The sequence below is a fragment of the Phacochoerus africanus genome, chromosome 1 (genome assembly GCF_016906955.1).
Source record: "Phacochoerus africanus isolate WHEZ1 chromosome 1, ROS_Pafr_v1, whole genome shotgun sequence".
Lineage (NCBI taxonomy): Eukaryota > Metazoa > Chordata > Mammalia > Artiodactyla > Suidae > Phacochoerus > Phacochoerus africanus.
In genome coordinates this window covers 60,522,632-60,548,188 of record NC_062544.1, presented here as the reverse complement: position 1 = coordinate 60,548,188, position 25,557 = coordinate 60,522,632, and the positions used below count along the sequence as shown (strand labels likewise).

The window sequence follows — 25,557 nt, the reverse complement described above, 5'->3', positions numbered from 1 at the left end:
CAGCTAAAGAAGGAAAAAGAAGACCTTTCCAGAGCAAAGCATTCACTTGTTCCTGACACCAATAAGCAGTCAGTTAGGAAAAGTGGTCAGCCTCACTGTCAACTTTTGTACCTGATGTCCCTTCTTCCCCGCCTCCTTCCTTTTTTCTATTGCTCTTGCTTCCCTGGTGTGGTAATTCCTTATAAAGTATCAGATTTCGCCTCAAGACTTTTTTTTCTAGAGAACCTAGGATAAGACAAGTCAGAATGATGGCAAATCTGGCGATGGGAGAATTTCCTTATTTTTAGTGTCTCTGATGGTCTTATTTCTACAGTAAGTAAACTCTGTAAGAATCATCAATCTTTCTCTCATTTACAATTTAATTATTTTATTTGTTTTTCCATCAAACATACTGGCCGTCCTGCAAACTGATGATCTGCCAGTTGACAAGAGATCTGAAACTCACTAAATCATGCTAAGCCTCAAGCTTCAGGGCATATGCAACTTCTGTTTGCTCTAGAAAAAGCCAGATAATTGAAGATGTTAGGGTTCCCAATCATTTTTCCCTAGGCTTTGTGCCTCTGGGCTAGTTATTGGTATTTGATCTTTTCTCTTTTGCAGGTATTTGATGTTTTTCTCTTCTGAACTCAGGGCAGTTAACACTGACCACCATGTCAGCTATGGGTCAGCTTTTAGTAGACTTAGAGGTATGAGAAAGCAGAGGAGTAAAATATAGAAATAAAATATATGGAAACACACTTTGAATCAATGGACACATTAAACATTTAGAGGGATTAGATATGACTTAAAATCAAAAGAAAAAACAAATGATATATTTTTTTAAAAAGACTAAAATAAACAAAAGAGACAACAACTGATTCTTACCAGGCCCCAGTGCCCAGTGACCCAGTGACAGCACAGGTGTCCATTGCAGGGGGCGGTGGACTTGGGCCTTTTCATCCAGTCACAGTGGCCCCCTGGACATGTCACTCTTCTCTCCTGAACTCCGCCTCCACAGGACCTGGAACACTGGCCCACAACAGGGACAAGGTCAGGTAAAAATGGTGTCATTTTCAGGTATAAAGAAAGAAATATTTTTTTTTTTTCTCAGAGATGATCGTTTTCTTCAACCCACTTATCAAGGCCAGGGATTGAACCCCTGTCTTCATGGATACTAGTCTGATTCTTCACCGCCAAACTATGACAGGAACTCCACCCCCCCAATTATTTAATAAAGTTTTTTTTTAGTTCAGAAATAAGAAATTGGGTTCTCATCATGGTGCAGCAGAAATGAATTGACTAGGAACCATGAGTTTGTGGGTTTGATCCCTGGCCTTGCTCAGTGGGTTGAGGATCCTGCATTGCCATGAACTGTGGTGTAGGTCGAAGATGTGCTTGGACCTGGTGTTGCTGTGGCTGTGGTGCAGGTTGGCAGCTGTAGCTCTGATTTGACCCCTAGCCTGAGAACCTCCATATGCTGTGGGTGCAGCCTTAAAAAGCACACACACACACACAAATTTTATATATATATATAATATATATAAAAATTCAGGGTTCAGGAGACATAAAAATTCAGGGTTATTAAAATGAATCTGAACTTAACAGATAATTAAATTTATATATAACATATTTAACCTCATGGTAATCACAAAACAAAACTATAATAGATAAGTAATACACCAAGAGAAAGGAATCCAAACACAACAAATATAGTCATCAAATCAGAAGAGAAAAAAAAGAAAAAAATAAAGAAGAACTACCAAACAACTGGAAAATAATTGATAAAATGGCGATAAGTACATATCTTTCAATAGTTACTTTGAAGTAAAGAGATGGAAAAGGTATTCCATGCAAATAGAAATGAAAGAAAGCCATGGAGCAATTCCTATATCAGACAATATTTTGTCTATTGATCTTAAAGATTCTAAGAAGAGATAAAGGGAGTTCCCTAGTGACTCAGGATCTGTGGGTTAAGGATCTGTGTGGTCATTGCTGTGGTGCAGGTTTCATCATTGGCCCAGGAACTTTCGCATGCTATGGGTGCAGCAAAAAAAACCCCACCCAACCAACTAAACAAAAACCCAAGAGACAAGGATATTGTGTAATTATAAATGGATCAATTCAGCAAGAAGATATAATAATTGTAAATATATTCATCCAACACAGGAGCACCTAAATCCATAAAGCCAATATTAACAAAAATGTGAGATACTGCTATTAACACAGTAGTATTAGGGGACATTAACACCCACTGACATCAATGGACAGATCATCCAGACAGAAAAATAACATTGGCCTTAAATGTTACCTTAGATCAAATGTAGTTAATAGATATACATAGAACTTTCCACCCAAATGCAACAGAATAAAGATTCTTTCCAAGTGCACATGGAATTTGAAATAGAGTCATATACTAGTTCACCAAACAAGTTTTGCTACATTTAAGACTGAAATCACATTGAGTATCTTTTCCACCACAATGGTATGAGACTAGAAATCAACTACAAAAAATATTTAAATATATATATAATTTATATATATAATATATAAAAAATTTATATATATATATATCCCCAAAACACAAACATGTGGAGTCTAAATAAACTATGTGGTGCTGAAGAAAATGAAATTTTAAAAAAATACCTGGATATGAATGAAAATGGAACACACTGATCCAAAACTATGAGATTCAGCAAAAGCAATTCTAGAAGGGAAGTTTATAGCAATACAAACTTACCTCAAGAAACAAAAGTTTCAAATGAATAACCTAACCTACACCTAAGAAACTTGAAAAAGAACCAAACCAAAATTTAGAAGAAATAATAAAGAATAGAGCAAAAATAAATGAAATAGAGATTTAAAAAGCAATAGAAAATATCAATGAAACTAAGAGCTGGGCCTTTGAAAAGATAAACAATATTGATAAACTTTCAGCCACTCATCAAGAAAAGAAGAGAGAGGGCTCAAATAAATTCAGAAATGAAAGAGAAGTTACAATTGCTAGCACAGAATTACAAGGGATCATAAGGGATTACCATGAACAATTACATGCCAACATATTAGACAACCTAGACGAAATGGATAAATTCCTAGAAATGTGCCAATACTCAAGACTGAATCAGGAAGATACAGAAAATTATGAACTCTGTTCAGACTATCAATAAAGAAACTGAATCATTAATTTAAAAAAAACTCCCAACAAAAGTCCAGGATCAGATGGCCTCACAGGTGAATATATCACATGTAAAATATTTAAAGAAAAGTTAATACTTATCCTCCTCAAAGTATTCGAAAAAACTGAAGAGGAAGGAACACTTCTAAACTTGTTCTGCAAGGGCTGATACCAAAACCAGACAAGGACACCATAAAAAAAAAAAACAACTCACAAAATTACAGGTCAATATCACTGAAAAACATAGCTTCAAAAATCTTCAACAAAATATTAGTGAACCGAATCCAACAATACATTAAAAGGATCATAACCATGTTCAAGTAGCATTTATCCCAGGGATAAAAGGATTGTTTTTTGATCCACAAATCAATCAATGTGATACACCACATTAACACACTGAATTAAAATAATCATGGTCATTTAAATAGATGCAGAAAAGGTTTTGATTGAATTCAATAACAGTAATTCTCAACAAAGTGGGTACAGGGAACATACCTCAACATAAAAAAGGCCATATGTAAAATGATATAGCCGACATCACACTCAACATTAAAAAGCCGAATGCTTTTAATCAGGAATAAGACAAGGATTCTCACTCTTGTCACTTTTATTCAACCAGATTAAAAATGCGCAGTGGATCTGAACAGAAATTTTTCTAAAGAAGACATACAGATGGCCAACAGGCACATGAAAAGATGCTCAGTATCACTAATCATCAGGACACTGCAAATCAAAACCACAAAGAGATGTCACCTCACACCTGTCAGAATGGCTAGCATCAAGAAGACAATAAATAACAAATGTTGGCTAGAATGTGGAACTGTTGGTGGGAATCTAAACTGGTGCATCCACTATGGAAACCAGCATAGAGATTACTCTGAAAAAAAAAATAGAACTGACATATGATCCAGCAATTTCACTCTTGGGTATTTACTGAAGAAAATACTAATTCAGAGAGATAATATGTACCTCAATGTTCATTACAGCATTATTTACAACAGTAAGATATGGAAGCAACCTAAGTGTCCATTGATAGATGAGTAGATAAAGAAGATGTGTGTACATATGCACACATAATGGAATACTACTCAGCCACAAAAAAAACGAAATCTTGCCACCTCCAACAGCATGGATGGATCTAGAAGTAAAATAAGTCAGACAAAGACAAATATCGCATAATCTCACTTATACATGGAATCTCACACACAAAGTGGTGTTTGCCAGAAGAGAGGGGTGTGGGCTAGGGGGCGATAGATGAAGGAGATTAAGGTACAAAGCTCCAGATATATAATAAATATATCATGTGAATATATGATATAATGAATATAATCAATAATATTGAAATAATACAGGGACAGATAGTTACTAGGCTTGTCATGATGTACATTTCATAATGTATCAAAGCATCATAGAGTATACCTGAAACTAACATAATACTGGATGCCAACTCTCAGTTTTTAAAAAAAGTTATTTAACACCTGAATTTAGGGTGGGTTATTAGGAACAAATAAAACAAATCACTACCACCACAAAAAAATTAAACCTTTTATCCTGCTGTGGTACATACCTTGCTAGTACCTTTGCTATGCTTGTAATGGGTCAAACGGTGTTCTCCCAAAATTTATATATTGAAGTCCTAACTTCCAATACCTCAGATGTGATATACTTAGAGATGGAGTCTTTTAACAGGTAATTAAGGTACAATTAGATCATTAGGGTGGGTCCTAACCCCATCTGAATATTGTCCTTATAGGAAGGGGAGATTAGGACACAGGCCAAAGAGCATGTGAAGATGCAGGGAGAGGATGGTCATCTATAAACCAAGGCGAGAAGCCTCAGAAGAAACCAATCTGGCCAACACCTTGATCTCAGACTTTCAGCCTCAAGAACTGTGATGAAATATGGAGTTCCCTTCATGGCTCAGTGGGTGAAGAACCCAACTAGTATCCATGAGGATGCAGGTTTGATCCCTAGCCTTGCTCAGTGGGTTAAGGATCCAGTGTTGCCATGAGCTGTGGTAAAGGTCACAGACATGGCTCAGATCTGGCACTGCTGTGGCTGTGGTGTAGGCTGGCACCATAGTTCTGATTGGACCCCTAGCCCGAGAACTTCCGTGTGCCACAGATGTGGCCCTAAGAAGAGAAAACAAAACAAAACAAAAAAGAATGGTGACCAAATAAAATTTTGTAGTTTAAGCAAAAACAAACAAAAAAACCAACCAAACAAAAACAGTGGTAAAACAAGAATTAAAGGATTAAATTAAAATAAGAATTCAAGAATCGAAGGATTGACAAAGGAAATTCTGAGGATAAAGAGGAAGGGAAAAAAAAATCAGAAGATGCTAAATAGTTCAATTATGTCAAACAGAAGGAATCTTGGTTAAAAACCTAAATGAGTTGTCATTCCAGAATGGACATGACATTATCTGCATTTAACCTTCTGGTACAGGTATCTGGAAACTAAAATGTAAAAGGTAGATGTTTTTATTCTGATTGGCTCTGACAGCTCGAACAGAAAGCAAACTTCTGCGATACAATTTTGTTCATCTCCTATTAAAACATGGAATTCAGCCTTCCTTCCCTACTATGTAAAACTTTGGAAGTAAATTTGCCCATATTTGGAAGAGTGAAATTTGATGGGTTTTCTAAGGAGCTGATGCACTAGCTGTAATGCTCACGAAGTAAACTCGAGATGACAAGGTGGACAACTGGACTAAAATATGTCCAGTTTTTGCTCACTAGAATAATTTTGCAAGATCTACTGGCTCATTTTCCTGCATTTCCTAGGAGGAAATTAAATAATTTACCATGAATCTTTGAAAAATATTTTTGAGCACTCTGAAAAGTACTTTGAAAGATCTTAATTATGACATGGTAACAACAAAACAGTTATGATTGCCAATGCCATGCCTATCACATCAGGCACTATGTGTGCGGTGGTAACCATAGAAAACAGGGAAATTATATAAAATTAATCTTTTCTGCTCAATGAAAGGGCTTATTTCACAATATTCCAACTTTCAGAGTCAACATAGATCTTTGCCCACTCATTTACTGTTTTTAACCCTACATGAGAGAGAAACCCCACATGTGGGATCCCGTTGCATACCTATATGTGTGCATATTAAGTCCAGGGCCACCTGGTCAAGTAATCTCCCGGAAAGGGTGGGCAAAGACTGTATAAACTGGTAGTTCTCAAAGTGGGGTTCCCCAGAGTAGCAACTTCAGCATCTTCTGTGTCCTTGTTAGAAATGCAAAATTAAAAAAAAAAAAGAAATGCAAAATTTCAGGCCCTACACTATACCTCTGAACTGGACATTGCAGGGGTGGGGTGCATGACAAACCCTCCGGGTGATGCTAAAGTTTGAGAACCAGAGGAGACATTCCCACAGCTGAAAAGCATTTCCCTGCAAGTAGTGTGGGCTGGCTGACATTCACAGACAGGCCCAGAACACTCCCAAGAAGGCATCCTTTTGATAGTATGTAAAGACGGAGCAGCATCAGGATGGCTCAGGGCAAGTACCTAAAGATGCCCCGTCCCTAAACAGTGCCTCAACATTTCCAGGGAAAGGTTAACCGACTTTAGCAATTTCCCTCTTCACTGCTCCCCCAGAGGGAAGTCTTCCAATTTTGTGATTTGCTCAGTACAAAGCAATTTAGAAAGGAGGGTGATGGGAGGCCTCCAGGGAACAGACTCATGACTGGGGCTCCCGGAAGCTACTGAGAGGGCATTAACAATACATCTTTTTCATAGGCAGAAAGCAGATACGACTGCTCATCTTGGAACTGGCAAATGCCATTTCTCTGACAAGGAGATCTAAGCTTCTCTGCACATTTCAGGATTCTGGAAGCGGTCACCAGGCTCAGCAAATGCGGAGAGCTTGGAGGCCGAAGTCCAGAGCATGGGAGTAGCAGGCAATTTATGTCCTCAAGAGCCGGATAGGGGAAGGAGGAGGAAGAGGGGATAGTTGGTGGCTGCTGCCTCCAGAAAAGACCAGGTGTTGGCCCAGAGCCTTAGGTATCGGCGTGGGTGGTTGACCTGGTAGATGGTAAGAAGGTGGAGGGGCCTCAGTCTCCCAGAGTTGGACACTAACTCTTATCCTAAGTTTGTGGTTCTGTATCTTCCCTTCCCCCACACATGGTAACTTTCCCCCCAAATAGTTATTGACTCACTCTTTCTCCTAAGTTCACTCTTTGTTTCACATCTATCAGGCTAAGTTCTACAGTAGAAAGAGTACAGGCATCAGGGTCAGCCTTATACTTGAATTATATTATATATTATATTAATGTTCCACCATTTATATTCTAGTTGTGACCTCATGTAAGTTTCTTCTCCTATAAGTCTCAATTTCTTCACCTATAAAATGGAATTAATAAGGCCTACTATCCAGGTTGTTGTGAGAATTGAAACAAGAGGTCCTACTATACAGCACAGGGAACTATATCCAATCACTTGTGACAGAACAATAACTTGTGGAAGATGATATAAGAAAAAGAATGTATATGTGTGTGTGTATATATATATATATATATGCTGCATGTATGAATTGATCACTTTGCTGTATAGCAGAGACTAACAGAACATTGTAAATCAACTAAAGTTTAAATTAAAAAAATGCTTTAAAAAAGCTTAAAGTAAAAAAAAAAAACCCCACAAACAAACAGGTATTATAGGTAAAATGTCTGGTGCATTCAAAATACGCTGGGTTCTTTTTTATCTTTTTCTTTCTACCGTGCATAGATATAAGTATTTTTTTTTTTTTTAGCTATTAAGGCATTCACCTGTTCATAAAGGAAATCATTATACTTCACCAAAGAGCAGCCACTTGTTTTCATATACTGAAGGACAAAGGACAAAGAGGCAACAGAGCCTAGGCCGTCACAAAATACGACAGATAACACACAAACACCTCTTTTTTTTTTGTCTTTTTGCCTTTTCTTGAGCTGCTCCCACGGCACATGGAGGCTCCCAGGCTAGGGGTCCAGTCGGAGCTGTAGCCACTGGCCTACGCCAGAGCCACAGCAATGTGGGATCCGAGCTATGTCTGCAACCCACACCACGGCAATGCCGGATCCCTAACCCAAGGGCAGGGATCAAACCTGCAACCCCTTGGCTCCCAGCCAGATTTGTTAACCACTGCACCACGACAGGAATTCCACAAACACCTCTTTTTGCAAACTTTTTTTTTGGCCCAGCAAGTTCCCAGGCCAGGGATTGAATCTGCATCATAGCAGTGACAATGCCTGCTTCTTATCCCTAGGCTACCAGGGAACTCTGCACCAATACTTCTTTTTATTTGTATAAACAAAGATCTGGGCATTTAACTGAGAGGTGGAACTCTGAAATTACACTGTGTGTGCAAAGAATCTGACCATTACCCCCAGCCTGACTGCAGAAGCCTGGGAGGGGCACTTGAGGCTTTCCAAAATGCCTCTCATTCCCCTGTACATTCACTGGGAGACAAGGCTGTAATAAAACAGTCATAGTTTATTTATTTGCTTTTTAGGGCCTACTCTCAGCACATGCAGCTTCCCAGGCTAGGGGGCGAACTGGAGCTATAGCTGCTGGCCTGTGCCACAGCCACATCAATGCAGGATCTCAGTTACATCTGTGACCTACACCACAGCAAAGCCAGATCCCTGACCCACTGAGCGAGGCCAGGGATAGAACCCGCATCCTCATGGATATGAGTTGGATTCCTTTCTGCTGTGCCAGAACAGTTATAGTTGAAACTACATGACACAGTCTTCAGGTTGTTGGACCTGTCCAATGGAAGCCAGGTGCTGGCATGATGCACAGGTGGTCTTCTCCGATTTCTGGACTCACAAGGTAACCAGAGATTCACCTTTACTGGGTTGAATGGGTGGTGTACTAGGGACCGTACCTGGCTCCATGGCTCCACCTGCCACTCCTCACAAGGATCTGGGTTACAGCTCATGCTCACTGGAGGAGGAACGCCGGCCAGGAACTGGCAGTGAAATGGCCTCAGGCTCCGGTGATCTCGGTTGTCCACACACTGAATCTCTCGGATCTGGAAGCCCCCGCTGCAGTTTCTGGAGCACTGGATGGAAAGAGAGAGAAAAGGGGACACGTGAGTCCTTGGCATCAGGCTGCCCATGCCCCGATCCCCAGGGGTTTTACAAAGCATCAGGAAGTTCCACGCTTCTGGTTGTGAAGAGGAGCTAGTTTACTGTCTTTGCACACTTGCTATAGAGAGGGAGTCTCAAAGCAGTTCCCCAAGACGGGGTCCCCGTGTCAGAACGCCGTGTCAGAAAAGTGTGAGAACTGGCTGAAAAGTCCATTTCTGTCCCTCACTCATTTTGAATCCTTGGGCAAGTTGCAGAAACGTCCTGAGCGTCAGCTGTCATATCTATAAGCTGGGACAATAAGTGTTACCTACAGGGCTGCAGTGAAGATGACAGACGCTGGGGTGGGCTTGGGGTGATGCTGGCGCTGCATCCCTCTCAGTGGGCGGTCCCTTCTTTTGATGCCTGGATTCATTCGAAGCAAACCAACTGCCCTTGGGGAGCGCTCTGCCAAGGCACACCCACCTCTCCCTCAGAATCCTGCAGAAAGCCCTTTTTCTCCCTGACACCCAAGGCAGGGTAGGTTACTCTTTTTCAAAGGAAGGGCCTGTGCAAGGAAAATAAACTGAATAGCTTGCCCTGTGGTTTGATTCAGGGAGTGGGCAAAACCTGCCCTTGTCCCCACTCCTAGGCTTCCCCCTATGAGCCATCGCCCACCAGGTTTCTTCCTAGAGCCATCAGCACCTGCCTTCTTCACGGAGTGTTTTCTCAGCACATGCTCGTTGCAAGCTCTTGCAGAGGCCCTCCTTGCGCCTCTCTCCCCCACACCCCTCCTCCCTCAGGCCCACACCTAGAGCAGCAGCCCCTCTATCCAGTAAAGGGCAACACTCCTCCTGCAGGCTGTTGCTTTCCTTAAGATCATGATAAACATGGACAGGCCCAGGTCACCTAAAACCAGAGTTTATGTGGCATATTCTGGAATACTTAGGTTTATTCTCCAACTTCCTGGATTTTGGATTCCATCCCCCATCTAGGGAGATTTTATCCAATCATAACTTGAGCTGCCAAGACTTAGTCCACAGTCTGTAAACAATACTAGTGCCATCAGTTTCTCTTCATCTCATCTTGCCTCTGCAACCTAGTCTCTCATGGCCACACTTAGGTGGGGACCACGAGGTAGGTGGCATGGAGGCTGACCCCTGTGGTTCTCAGCCACTCTCCCTCAGATTCTCTGGGGGTTAATTATATATCCTGAATCTTCCTCCCTCCATCTTTCACATTACCCACCATTGTACTCCTGTTAGGCTTCGCTTAAATGTCACCTCCTCCATGAGGTCTTCATTGAATACCTCCCTTCTTCAAAGGCTACTTATCTCTCTGTTATATATCTAAGATCCTTCTATGCTTCCACCACAGGAACCTGAATCTGAAACAACTTTTATTTATTCTCTCCATCCTTTCCAGTAGATTGTGTCATGCAACTGGAACCCAACCTGTCCCTCTCACCATGGTACCTTGAACATCTAGCAGGGGGCCAGGCCCAGCAAGGTGCTCCAAATAGGCCTGCTGAATGAGTGTATCAATTCTGAGAAAAGGACAACTGGGGGCTAAAGATATCTGTGGCCACCTTGGTGACAGAGAGCATCTTCCTTCACCCTCTCAATCCTTCCATGAAAGATCTCATTGCAGTCGTGGCTGAGAAAATGCACCACCACCAAAGTGTGCCTGTTAATGGCCTCTTTGCTATGTAGGAAAAGATTCTGCACTCTTTCTGGCTATGGTAGAATAGTCATCATTGTAGGGTTGTGCATAGTGAAAGAAAATTCCTCAAAACATTTCAGTAGAGGTACCTCCCCAATGACTGATCCTGCTTTTCCTGCCACTTGGTGGATTGCACAAGTCATCTGACTTCAAACCTTGGGCTGCAACAGAAGATGTGGGTCCATGTAACAAGGGGGCAGATGGATGTTTCGTACTTCCATAAATCAAGTGTGTTAAGTCTCTCAGGAGGAAGCAACATTTGCCAGACATCTCCCAAAAACAAATCAAAAATTTCACTTGCCTGCCCCACTGAAAGTACTCAGAGAAAAAAGTAACTGCCCACTTGCAACCAGCCACAGAACAAATGAGGAAGCATACTAATAATTTCCACACAAAGCTGCCATTTGTCTGACAAACAGATTTCCAGGAAATACCCCAGAGTTAAAATTAGAGGGTTCTTTATTATTATAAGGACCTTACAAGACCTAAGTGTAAAACGGGGTTTTGTTTTTCGTTTGTTACTACAATTGCTATTCCTAGATTTTTCGAATTAGATTAATCCTTTGTCTAAGAGTGTATTCACATTCAATGGCGAATGAGGTTTATCAACATGGTGAAATACAGAAAAGAAAATCATGGACCTGGAGAATAGACTTGTGGCTGCCAAGGAAGAAGGGAAGGGAGTGGAGTGGTTGGGGAGCTTGGGGTTAACAGATACAAACCATTGCCTTTGGAATGGATTAGCAATGAGATCCTGCTGTATAGCACTTGGAACTATGTCTAGTCACTTATGATGGAGCCTGATAATGTGAGAAAATAGAATGTATACATGTATGTGTAACTGAGTCACCATGCTGTACGGTAGAAAAAAAATTGTATTGGGGAAATAATTTTAAAAATTTATAAAAAAATTAATATGGTGAAATAAATAATAAGGGGAGACACTAAATCTGTGACTTTTCTATTCCATTATCAGAAGGGCCTCTGATGCAGTGAGCAAGAGGGAAGTGGCAGAATATTAAATCACTCCACTCCAAAACCTGTTTTGCCTTTGTGTGCCAAATGCCAATTATGTTCATTTTCTTATTGCCCTGAAGGAGGGTCATTTGTAGTCATGTTTTCCTAACCTGAAGCCTGGGGACCAGACTGAGAATATGAGCTGGGTTAGTAGGAAAAGAAAGCCTCTCTAATGCCCAGTGGTGACCAAACAGGCCTGACCATTTTTCCAGTTCCCATACCAGTTTGTTTAAATGATGTGATCAGCCCACTGGCTTGAGTTAGAATGAAAAATCCTCCTATCTCACAGGAGCCACTGGCAGAGAGGAGATGCGATCACAACCATTTCTTCCTTAGGTTGGACGTATGGAGTCATCCTGATATACGTTTCATGTGGGACTCCTATGGGATGTTCAAATGAGCATAGCGAAATTAACCTGCATGGCCTTGGGAGGTCAGTAGATGGCATTCAAGTATGACCCTGACACCAAGTGGCTACACGACTTCACCTTGCTAAGCCTTAACGTCATCTAAGTGTCTGGGATCACTGGACCTATATTCTGCCCCCTTGCTCTCTAAGTACTAAACCAGATATGGAAATAATTCTTTGGCTGCTCCTTTCCTTACCCTAAACAGATTCATAGGACCCTTCAGTCCCCAAACTCTGTCTTGAACAGCACCAAAATCCATCTGTCCCCCCGCCCCCGCCCCATCCCACCTTCAGTGCCTCCCTGTTATTTGGCACGTAACTATGTTCTAGCTTCTGTATCCCAATCCAGCAGGGGAAAAAAAAAATCACATAACAAGCTGAAGTCATAAAGATTATCTGTTATAAGTTGTTCGTGATATTGTGAGGGGTCAAAGGAAGAGGTAGTGGATTGCATCTGAAGCACACAGGGAAGGCTTGAACAGAGGAGCCAAAGCTTGAGCCAAATCATGTAAGAAGAGCAAATACTCATTTGACTGGCACAAGGGGGTGGGGAACATTCAAAGTGGAGAGTGTGGCTTATACAGGCGCAGTGCTGTGAAGCAACAAGGGCCGTTCAGGAACATGTCCATCAGAAAGCTAGAGCAGAGGTGGGGTGGACAAAGAGAGATGGGCAGGGGCCATGATGGAGACCTCAGGGCCTGGACATCAGTCCTCAACTAGAGTGCTCTTGGGTTCCTGCTTTCTGTGGTCCTAAGGCTTCAATTTAATTGTGGTTCTTTTCTCTTCTTAGGGATCCCTTAATCTAAAACACTCAGGACTGCCAAGAGAGGGTGACAGTCTAGATATACACACAACCAATAATATCAAGAGAAAATAAATGGAGGGGTTTTGAGTTGTATTATCCACCTTCTAGCTGGTCAATTTTTGCTTTCTGGGCACAAAAGCTCCCCTATAATATACACTTTTCTATTTTCACTTTTACATGTTGGGCTTCAATGTATGTTTCTGGGAACAAGTTATGTATGAAAGTCAGGCACTGTCTCTATTTAGCAAAACAGGGGCTCTTTCCCATTTAATTCATTTGTAAAAATTCAGATCTAAATAAATGTAGCACAGAATACTATGAAACTCAAAGCCTTAAGAAAAGGCTGCCTCTTACTTTTATTTTCCAGCAAAGCCTCAGACAATAAAGTCAGCTACTGCTAAGAGAAAATTGCAACAGTGTCTAGGTGGGAAGACAGATTATTCCAAGAAAATGGAAAAATCTTTGACTTATTTCAGAAATAATCAAGATCTGTTAGACTTAACTATGAAAAGTTATTATCATTCTAAGAAAGATAATAAAGAGGTTGTCAAATCACCAGTTTACAAAACTGTAGGAGGTACAGGCAAAATGTTCAATCCAGAAGTGCGTGGGGCCCTGATGATGCATAGCTCTGGTGTCAAAACTAACTGAAGGTTTTTCAAGCTCATTTTGTCACTTAGTGTATTTCCTTCAGCACAAAAGTCACTTTTTTTCTTATGCAAACTGTAATGTTCTGAAATTGGCATGTGTCTTACAACTACTGTACACATTTATTGTTCAGTGTTTCCTTTCTTTCTGAAAATCTATAAATTGATGACCCATCCCCCAGCTGATGGTTTCTGAGAACTGAGAGTATTGGAACCAACTGACCATGTGTTAGTGGTTTAAACCCTCCAAGCCTTCATTTCTCCAGTGGGAATTAGAAAGAAAGCCTTTGGTTGGGGAAAAATAAAATTGTTTACCTAAACTTGTGCAGTGTCAGACACGTGGTGGTATTTAGAGAGTGCCAGGGCCCAGGGTAGGTCAAGTCCTCCCAAGTTCATGGATGCTTGAAGCACCTTGTCTTCCTAGTCCTGAGGAGGGGAGACCAGCTGGACTGACAGATCGTACTCCATCTGTCCACAGGCCCCCCTGCCCCTTGTCCAGGAAGCCAGAAGTTGCACCTGAGAACTAGTCCTAAGCTTCCCCCAGAGCTCAGAGTCTGCCCAAGTCTTCCTTTGAACAGCCTTTCACCATTTACAAAGTTGTTTCACACACACTCTCTTTTGATCTGTACAAATTTACGAGGTTAGTAGAAGCAACAGGATCCACTTTATTTCTCAGCGGTGAGAAAACTAAAGTTCCTAAGAGACTGGGAGAAAGGACCAGTGTCCTCTGCTGGTGACAGAGTGGGGCTGCCAAGCTAGATGTGTCTGAACCCAGGCCCAGTGCTGCCTCCAGGATTCAATTCTGTAGAGCTATACTTTCTCAAGTACACCTGTGGGATAAACCTGGCCCTGAACTTGTTTCAGACAGATGAATGCAGGCAGAAGACGCAAGCCACTCCAAAAAACACCTTTTGGACTTTGTATGGGGAGAGACCCAAATGTACTGGCTCATTGTACGGTCACATAGATGAGAGAATGTCCATGGCAGTTGTATCAGGGTTCCACTAAGGAGATGAGTGGTGCTGGGGACACCTGAAGAGCAGGAATGAGCTGCAATTCAGACAGCCTGTCAGTGGTAGGGAATTGCTGGTGAGTAGCCAGGGGCCTCAGGTGTGATACCTGTGGGTTCAGATGAGGCTGCTGCTTACCCTTAGTTCAAGAATTGGACTATTTCTGGATCTGACAAGAATTGAAGTATTTCTGGATCTGGAGTGGAGACTGGGGGATAATGCAGAAAGGTTCAAGGTCAAATTAGAATTATTCTCTCTGAGAAAGTATTGGTGAAAAGACAAACCATCAAGTTGGCAGAATCTAAACTCTCTGAGTATTTAAAGGTAAAACAAGGGTCTACGTTTCTACTCTTGGTTTGGGAGGTTTGCCTCTGAGCAAGTGTTTTTTGTTTTGTTTTGTTTTGCCTTTGTCTTTTCTAGGGCCACACCCTTGGCACGTGGAGGTTCCCAGGCTAGGGGTCTAATGGGAGCTGTAGCCACAGGCCTACGCCAGAGCCACAGCAACGCCAGATCTGAGCTGCATCTGCGACCTACAACACAACTCATAGCAACACCGGATCCTTAACTCACTGAGCGAGGCCAGGGATCGAACCTACAACCTCATGGTTCCTATTCAGATTTGTTAACTACTGAGCCATGATGGGAACTCCCTGCCTCTGAATATGTTTAAGAGTCCTGATAGAATAGTGAAACTAAGGAGGCCTTCAAATCTTTCCTAGCGCCTGACTGGGACTTCAGACACCCATATGAACTGGTTAATAATATGGTAGTCAAAGAGCTATATCAGTCAGTCACCAAAATTTAGGGTAAAATTTAAATCAACATCCCTAGGAAAAATGGAAGTCATGTATTCAGTATCCCTAACGATAGTCAAAAAGAACAAAAGTCAGGGCACTTGACTAGCAGTAGTTAAATAGAGTCTTTGATATAAGGTTTATCTGCTATTCTGAGAAAGGGGATATTTCCCATGGGTAACTTTGAGGATGCAAGTTTAGTTGCGGTGGTTACCACATTCTGGCAGAACTTGGTGATATGTCAGAGGCAGCTTCTGCAAGACCACTGGGAGTGCTACAGGGGTGAGTAAATATATCTACAAGCCTCCTGGCCATGAGAGAGAGGAGACCCAAAGACCGATGGGAAGAGATAAGTTGGCAGAGCAGGGCTTTCCTCAGGAGGTCTAACCCCAGAGAAGGGCTTCTGGATCTTCCATTCAACCTTTTACACCAGCTAGAATTCCTAGAGTTTTACACTAGAGTGACACTTTGGAGTGTGAGCTATTTCACACATCACCTTTTTACAAGCCACGTAACTTCCAAGGAAAGGATTAGTCCCAGTGCAATGTGCAACTTGGGGACCTGGTCAACATTTGGCAAGGTCAGGGACGGAAATGTGCCTTGGGATTTTTCTGGATACGGAAACGAATTTGTAGCCAGGCATTTAATCCTTGTTGGATCTTGGGTCTGTTAGGAGTTGAATGAGGAAGAAAAAAGACCCAGCATTCATTCCTAAGAGAAAACCAGTATTTAGACAGAGAAAGGGAGGTTGGCAGTTATCAAAGAAATGTGAAATAATTTGCTCAGGGAGTAGCACAGCTTTCCTTCTCTTGTCAAAGATCAGAGCCTTTCTTTGGGAAAAGGGGCCTGACACCAATAAACGGCATTCCATGCTTCAGTCTGCCAGGCAAGTCTGCCAGGAGAAGCCGAGATGTCCAGTAGACGCCGCATGGTCCTGCTTGTCTGGGGACACGAGATCTTCTCTAGGTGAGGGTGCTAACATCTAGAGGGGACGCCAGCCTCCCCAAACTTCTAGGTAGCGCTTTCTCCTTCTGAGTCAAGGTCATCAAGGGAAACTGGCTCCCCAGACAGAAGACAGGGGCCCGCAGGATATCTTGCTTGGCAAGCATGTGGAGGCACAGTTCACACCTCTGTACCCCACCTGCCACGTGGCTCTTAACCCCACCACTGACCAGTATCCTACAGCCTGGGTGCATTTGTATCCCACAGGGGCTAGCTCAGTCCTGTCCAGGGCGATGAACAGGTAAGGCCTGATTGGTGCCCAGAAGAACCACGTCTGAAAAATCCTAAAACCCAATAAAGATTTTCACGAGGGATTATGCAGGTAGCCCAGTAAAACCAGTAACCACAGCTACATTAGCAAAGGCAAGAAAATCGGACTTCCAAAAGATCAATCTAGGGAATATACTTTCAAAGACCAAATTTTTCTTTATGTTTCAGCTTTCTTTTCATTTTAGGTCTAGCAGATTCACTGCTGTACTTGCTTTTTGAGCAGCTGCTGAACCATGACTTAATTATACATGTGCTAATGTGTGATGATTAATTATAAAGCTAAATTTAAGCAATTTAGAAATAATGTTGCCTGCCGGACAAGCAGTTAATGACACGAATTTACCTTTTTTTCCTCCGTTTATCTGGCAAGGGAGGACAGGCAGATAAAAACACATGGGCTGGTGAAAACTGTGCTTGTTCTTAAGCTATTGTGTAACTGGAGTAGGCGCATGGTAATGCCTGGGACTTATCCATCCGTTTATCAAAGAAAAAGGCAGAAGGGAGGCAGAAAGGGAGGAGGGAAAACTAATGGAACCAATGCTCATGTTAAGTCCCGCATGTGTCCAGCCTCACCCCCACCCCCGAACACTGCTGAGGCTCAGCAATTACCTTGCTCCAGTTTCCCACTTTCCAGCCGGCACAGGGACGGAGGTGGCACTTCTTGGCCGGGTCAGGCCTCTGGATGGCTGCGCAGTCGGAATCTACGTGGGTGCTGCATTCCACGCTCCGCCAGTAGGCCCCCAGCCCGCATGTGGTGGAGCACTGCCAGGGTGTGGGGAGGAGAGAGAAGACAAGAGGCTCAGGGCCCTGTTCTCAGACACACCCTGGGGTTAGGAAGCCTCAGTCTGGGCTCCTCGCTAGAAGTACCCGCGGAGCTTTTAAAACGTACCAGCGCTGGGGATCCCGCCCAAACAAATTCAACTGGAGGGCCTGTGGGGAGCGCTCAGGCCTGGGTACCGACACACAAAATTCCCAGGTGATTCTACTAAGCAGTTGGGATGGAGAATCCCTTTCTATGTGGGAAGAAAACCCAGTGCAAAAGGAAATTTGCGCCCTTTTGAAAAGCATCCTGGCGCGAAGGCCTGGGGCAGCAGGGTGTGCTGCAGGCGCACAGCTGCAATTCACACCAACCCTGTTGAGAGTGGGCGAGCGGGCATCAGACCCCTGCATCTGCCCCTTAGCTCATATCGGAGCCTCCTATCCATGTAACACCCAATGACGTTATCTCACTCATTCCTCTCTGTGACCAACCACTGGTGTAGACTGGTATTGGTACAGTGTAGACAAACAGGATTGGAGAGCTGGATTGCCCAAGGGGGAAGACTAGGATTTCCTGCCTCCCAAAGGAGGCATGCTATCTGTTACAGCTGTGCTTCTCAAACTTGAGTGTCCTCAGGGATCACCTGGATACCCTGCTAAAGGCAGATTTGGATTCAGTTGGCCTGGGGTAGGGCTGGAGCGTCTGCATTTTAATGACTCCCAGGTGATGCTGAAGCTGTTGGTCCTCAGTCTGTACTTGGAATGAGAAGGATGTCACCACATGATGCTTTCCACCACTTGATCCACTGGTGGTGAATAAATTGATCAACTTTTGCCATATGTACAGCCCATTCCTCATGAGATGTTTTCATTTATTTAAACATCTAATCCTTAAATAGCTCAGGCTTAACATGGCATCACTTTGCAAACTACATAAACTTCCTCCCATAATTTCTTCCATTCAGCGTGCCTAATTCTTCTATATGCTTATTCTTTTTAGATTCCCTCTCCCTACCCATCTTCAGAAGGAGGGGCTGTGACTGGACATGTAAAACAGATCTGGCCTCAATAAAAAAAATAATGTAAGTTCCATCTGTGACATTTTGCAAAGTTTCTTTTGATGAGTTGTGAACAAAAGCCAGCCTTACATTTCTCTTGCTACATTTTCATCCTTCATGTAATTTCATGTTTCACCTTGTGCAAGTTCTTGTGTTATAAGACATACATAAATAACATAACAGAGTTCCTAGGTAGATAAATTTATGATAGACTCACAGAAAGAGAAGAGTAGAAAAAAGCTTGGTCAACATTTTTTTCCCCCAAGTGATCCATTTATAGAGGCAAATTCTCCTTCTCCTTAAAAGTACTTTAGGATTTGGTTTGACTCTCAAGTTCCTAGCCTTTTCTCCTCTGTCTGACAGGTACCTTCCTGCATTTTCAATAAGCTCTGAGACTCGGGGTACAATTATAATTCTTCAGTTGCCTCATTGTGCCATCTTTTATGGTTTCCTAACTTCCCTGGCATGTAAAACTGGTGATAACATAGGACCTCATTTATTAAGTGGCAATGAGAACAATAGAGGTAACTCATGCACAAAAGGATTGCTCTACAAATGTTACCTATTAAGCAGAGCACACCTGCAAAGTCAGCATTATTCATCCCACTTCCCAGATTTCTGGGCCCCAGAGAGGTTTGAAGTCATGCTCACACAGACAGTACAATGGGTAATTTCACATCAGGACATGGAGAAAACCATGGTGCCTGCCCCAAATCCGGGAAAGGAGCTTGGAGACCAAATTCCCAGGTAAGTGATGACCCTGGTACATCCCAAGTGATGTCTATAGCTCTTTGGACCATATTTATGTTGTAAATAAACCCATGTCTTTGGGGCTTTGCATCTAGTTCTGTTCGATTCAGACATTGTGAGTAGACACTTGTTTAGTACCTTTTTTGACAGTTTCTATTTAGGCAGCAAATAAGAGTTCAAAGGTAAAGCTGACAGGAAGGTGTCAATGGAATACAGTAAGAAAATGGGATTCCCCTGTGCCTCTTATTTGTTTTAAACTGGGAGCGAGGGATGAAAGAAGAAAGGAGGACTCCGAGGACGCCAAGGGACAACTTCACTTTGTCCTGAAGCCTTCACCCTTGTTACAGCTAGTGACTCTGTGACAACGGATTTATCAGGTCAAGGGGCAGTTTGGGGGTGTTCAGAACTGGAACAGATGTGCAGGGCTACATCAGAATCATGTGAAAACTGCCGTGAAGGGCTGTGGAAAATCATGCTGTCACTTCCATTTACACGACTGCATAGCATACATTTAACTGACTGGCCCAGGGGAGCTGTCTGAGTGATGAGGCAATTTGATGAGAGGTGATTTTCCGTCAAAATGAGAGCCACACCCACACACACTGTGAAACACCTGCGTTTTCTGTCTCAAATAGATATCAAAGCAAATACTTACTGAATGCTTCCTATGTGCCTGACATTCTTCTACACTACCATTCCTTTCGCCTCATGACAATCTTATGAATGAGGCATTGTCATCATCCTCATTCTTTTTCGTTTTTAAAAGTTTTATTTAAATAGGGTTGATTTATCATGCTGTGATAATTTCTACTGTACAACAAAGTGACTCAGTTATACATGTACACACATGCATTCTTTTTCAGATTCTTTTCCCACATAGATGGTCACAGAATATTGGGTAGAGCTTCCTGTGCTATATAGCAGGTTCCCATTGGCCAATCATTCCACATACCACAGTGTGCATATGCAATCCCAAACCCCCGGTCCATCCCTGCCCCCTCCACCTGTCCTCTTTGGTGACCAAAAGTTGGTTTTCAAAGTTTGTGAGTCCGCTTCATCATCCTCATTTTAAAGATGAGGAAACAGGTGCAGTGAGGACATGCAATCAGTAAGTGATTGATCAGATCTTCAAACCTAGAACGTCTGCTTTCAAGCTTTGTCAATTTACAGTGTTAGCTTGTTTTTTTAATATCCGTTCTTTAATGTATGCAGTCACAAGGAGTTAGAGGAACATGCAGTGTACACTGGGGGACACTAATGGCCCTTCAACACATGACAGATGGTGGGAGGACATGGTGAGAGAGAGTTCAGATTAAAAGCTAAGGAACTTCTGAAATTATGTCCAATGTCAAGGATCAGGAGAGGCTTTATGGAAGACATTCAAAGCTTGATATGGAAACAAACACGCAGGATTTGGAAGGACAGTGGAGAAGGAGAAGGAGAAGGAAATTCTAGGCAGAGGAAACAGTATAAACAAAGGCAGTGGACTGGGAGGAGCAGAAAGTTTGGAGGAAACTGAGCAGTTTACATTTGTGGAAACTTGTGATAGATGAAGGCACAGGAAATAGCATGTTGAAAGCTGGATTTTGCAAGGTGTGAGGGCTGTTGGATATTAGTGTGGATTTTATCTGATCTGATAACGTGATAAAGAGACATGAACAATTTGTGATCAGGAATCTGGAATGATTAGAAATTTCCTTTTGGAAGAGTAATACGATAGTCTTTCACTTCTTGTGCTGATGTGTGGAAAGCACTGGGGAGGAGAGAGATTGGAAGCGCCCAGACCAGGAAAGACAAGGGCAGATATCCTAATAAGAGTAATAACCTAGGGTCTTCTATTCTCGACTATTGGGACACCTTTGACATTTGGATGGGACAGCTCTTCCTCATAAGGGACTTCCCTCAGGGTCATAGGGTCCTCATTATCTTTGGCTCTCAGACACTAAATGCTGTAGCAGCCTCCTCCCCATCACTGTAACAAACAAAAGCATCCCTGCTCTTTTCTAGATGCCTCCTACCATTAGATTGGAAACCAATGGACTAAACCAACTGGAAGTAAAGAAGAGAGGATGAGATGAGATGATGAGATGAGAGGGTGCAGATTTGAAAAACTGCTAGGACTTTTCTAGTAGGATGAAGGAAGATGGATACCAATGATGATCCTAAGGTTCCTAAGATGTAGTCCCTGAGAGGCCAGTGAGGCCACCCTAGGGAGGGGTAAGCCTAAAGAAACAACTGGATAGGACAAAAACCAGGGAACAGTGGGAAACTCAAAACCCAATGTTTTTATTCTGAATCCTGATCCTCTCTGACAATTCTGTGTATTAAACATTTTGTCACAAAAAAATGCATAAAAAGAGTGAGTACTAAGTCCTGTCATGGAGGGAACTCTTGCCAAATGTGGAACTCTGTTCTTATAATAGTCTCATAGATTTAAAAACTTCTTCAATCTAGGCCAGTTCTCCTTTTCCATCAAAACTGCCTAGAATTAATACCTCTCAATGGCTCCACCATGGTTGCCAAACTTTTGGTGAGCTATGATATATTCAATAAGAGTTTATTTCTGTCAAAGTCAAATGATAAAATATGAGACAATTAATTCTTTGTATCTTGATCTACTATAATCAAAATGCGTCAATGAACCTCTAGGTTCAAACAATCATCAGGGTTGGTAGGTACTTTTATTTTGGTTTTGTTTATTTGGAATATAGTAACTTCTCACTAAATCAATTAACAGTTCTCAATTAAGTAACATATATTAAATATACTCAGGAAAAAAGCATTAAAACATATTTATATAAGTGGATGGGAAAGGAAACTAATTTCTGGGTCATCCTAAAGTTACTTTTTTTTTTGTCTTTTTGCCTTTTCTAGGGCCGCTTCCTGCAGCATATGGTTTATAAATTAAATATACAGGCACTCCTATGTTCATTGCAGTACCATTCACAAGCCACTATTTATTCCATTAACGGGTGAATGGATTAAGAAGATGTGGTACATATATACAATGGAATACTGCTCAGCCTTAAAAAAGAATGAACCTAGAGGTTATCATACTAGGTAAGTCAGGAAGAGAAAGACAAATACCATATGATATCACTCGTATATGGAATCTAAAATATGGCACAAATGAGCCTACCTAAAAAACAGAAACAGACTCACAGACATAGAGGACAGAGCTGTGGTTGCCAAGGGGAAGGGGGAGGGAGTGGGAGGGAATTGGGAGTTTGGGATTAGTAGATGCAAAGTATTATATTTAGAATGCATAAGCAATGAGGTCCTACTCTATAGCACAGGGAACTATATCCAGTCTCATGGGATAGACCATGATGGAAGATCATATAAGAAGAAGAATGTGGGAGTTCCTGTCATGGTACAACAGAAACAAATCTGCCTAGGAACCATAAGGTTGCGGGTTCGAGCCCTGGCCTCGCTCAATGGGTTAAGGATCTGGCATTGCCGTGAGCTGTGGTGTAGGTCACAGATGCGGCTCAGGTCTGGCATTTCTGTGGCTGTGGCATAGGCCGGTGGCTACGGCTCTGATTAGACTCCTAGCTTGGGAACCTCCATATGCCGCAGGTGCAGCCCTAAAAAGGACAAAAGACAAAAAAGAAGAAAAAGAATGTGTATATACGTATGACTGGGTCACTTTGCTGTACAGCAGAAATTGAGACAACATTGTAAATCCACTATATTTTAATAAAAATAAATAAAATGTAAAAAATAATTAAATATATTGTTATTTTGATAATAACTGCTAATATTTCTTTTTAGCGTGGGAGATGAGTCATGCATTGTCTTAAAAAATGGTGAATGATTCGAACATGTGATTATTTTGCCACAAAGTCCTCTTATGAGTTGTCAGATTATTTTTAACTAGTTCATGTACTGTGCATTTCAAATTCAAATGGGTGAGAAATGATTTTGATGCTTCAAAGGATATAACTAGTTCTAGAAATGGAGAAACAATACCTAGCTAAATTCCTAAAGCTTGAAAACTGGGACCAACATTTTGTCATTATATTTATTTTCTTCTTCCTCTATCTTCTAATCCTTTTCATGAGCCAGAATGAATATATTTTTTTTTATACAAGCAAACACTGAGTCCAAAAAGAAAAGAAATCATTGCAGCAGTAAGCTATAGACTTCTTTAAGAGAATTTTGGCTTAGATTTCTACACCAGGTGTGATTACTTGACAGGCTTAAACCAGAGTATCAACATTGGCCTTCTGAACGAAGTGTGAACTCAGACCCTTCCAGGCAGCCATCCCTCATCATAGGGTCATTACAGTTTGTGGCTGGAAGGGACATGAGGAGGGGGGATGATCTACCTTAGCTCCACTGTTCTGCAGGCAAAAAGCAAGCTCAGAGAGACAGACTGAATTCTCCACTCAACAGCCGGCTGACCCAGGCCTCCTGGTTTAGTTCAAAGATTCTTTCACTATATCTCACTATATTTGTTCTCCTTCCCTGGAGATGTTTTTTGTTTTGTTTTGTTTTGTTTTCATTTTTGGAGTTAAGAAGGTAAACAGGGAGGTGAGGGCATGGACCCGATTGCTCTCCCCCTTTATTTTGCATTAGACTGTATTTTATACAAATCCGTCTCGAAATCTGCACAAGAATGCAACACCCCTCGTTAATTTCCATATAGACGTAAGAAACGGAACTCTTACCTCACTCCAGTTTCCAACAATCCAGTGCGCAGGGCTTCGGCCCATCGAGAGCTGCTTGTAATCCGAGGCATTCAGCAAAAACCCCTCAGCGATCAGGCTTGTTGCATCTTCCTCCGTCAGACCAGGCCCGGAACTCTGTGTCAGATTCACGCTGCTTGGCAATTCTAGGGGGTGATGGTTGATGGACTTTTCTGAGTATGCTGGCTGGTGGTCTTCTCCCAGAGGGGGTGGAGTGTTTGCTGGCTTTTCAGCGACCATCCCCTCAGTGCTGGGGGCACTATTCTTGAGAGTGGCGGGCCTTTGGCTGGGCAGCAGTCCTTCTGACACTGTGCTGAAGGGTGGCCACAAGGATGCTCCCTTAAGATAAGGTGTTGGCAGAGGTCCAAGCGGCATGTCAGTACTCCTTTCCACTGGAGCATCATTTCCAGATGCTCTGATCTTCGTCCATGTCACAGAGCCGTTTTGGTTTTTATCCTCAGGTTGTTCGCCGTCTTCCCCTGAGCCACTGTGAATCTCTATTTCTGGTTCTTTGGTCAAGGGCTTGTAAAATGGAGTCACCCCCCAGGTCACAGGGTTGCTGGAAGGTGACAAATCGGAACCACTCATTGTTGTGGCTGAAAGGTCTCCCTCTGAGGGAGGCCCGGTATCTGGATTGGACACATTTGCTTCATTTGGCTGGAGACTCAAAGACCAGGAAGTAAGGATGGGCTGGGGAGTACTTCCCATGGAAATGATGTCATGAGAGTCCGGTTCAGTTTGGGTTGAACGGTTCTGCCATTGGTTCCCATCTAGATCCCCTTTGGTGGCTGTGGTAGAACCAGGGCTGCTGGTGGCCAGAGCACTTGTGCTCATAGACCCAGGTACAGTGGGTGCTATAGTCAGCATCCCGGGACTGGGTGTAGTCAGAGGGAGGGGCTTGAAGGGGTCAGATGTTGGTAGCTTTTTCCCCTGGGAAATTGTGCCTTTGCTGGGTTTCAGAATTCTCCGGCTGGACGGGCACTGCTGAAGGCCACACAGAGCTCGGCTGTTGGGCTTCCTTGTCACGTCGCAAGGCTCATGATGGTTCTTGGCACATGTGACACTGCGAATCCGCACTCCACCACCACAGGAAACAGAACACTGGAAAAGAAAGATGGTTGTTAGTCCAGAGGGAAAGACATGTTGGTTCTCATGCTAAGGTTTACAGCAAATCAGGGCACCCAATGGAAGCTGAATTATGCAGCTGAAATTGTTTTCTTCTATTGTTAGATTCAGTTTCTGGGCAATTTAATTTCTTATGAAAATATGTGTCTCCTGGAGAGCAGCTTAGGTTCAAAACCAACCATTTACCCTTCACAAACTGAAAATGCAAACCATGACATAGTAAAATTGAAGTCTCCTTGAGCTATGAATGTTGGACAGTGGATCCACAAAGAGTGTAATGAT

General features: G+C 42.5%; 1 protein-coding gene across 1 annotated transcript in view; it reads right to left on the bottom strand.

Annotated features, from left to right (window-relative positions):
* Nucleotides 1-25,557, bottom strand: part of ADAMTS12 (ADAM metallopeptidase with thrombospondin type 1 motif 12) — a 371,922-nt gene that overhangs the window by 29,030 nt on the left and 317,335 nt on the right. Inside the window, exons 19-22 of the mRNA XM_047767431.1 lie at nt 24,133-25,251; nt 17,502-17,654; nt 9,036-9,212; nt 865-1,008 (exon numbers count right to left, since the gene is read on the bottom strand). Of these exons, the coding sequence (XP_047623387.1) occupies nt 865-1,008; nt 9,036-9,212; nt 17,502-17,654; nt 24,133-25,251 (1,593 nt within the window). The remainder of the gene's footprint in view (nt 1-864; nt 1,009-9,035; nt 9,213-17,501; nt 17,655-24,132; nt 25,252-25,557) is intronic.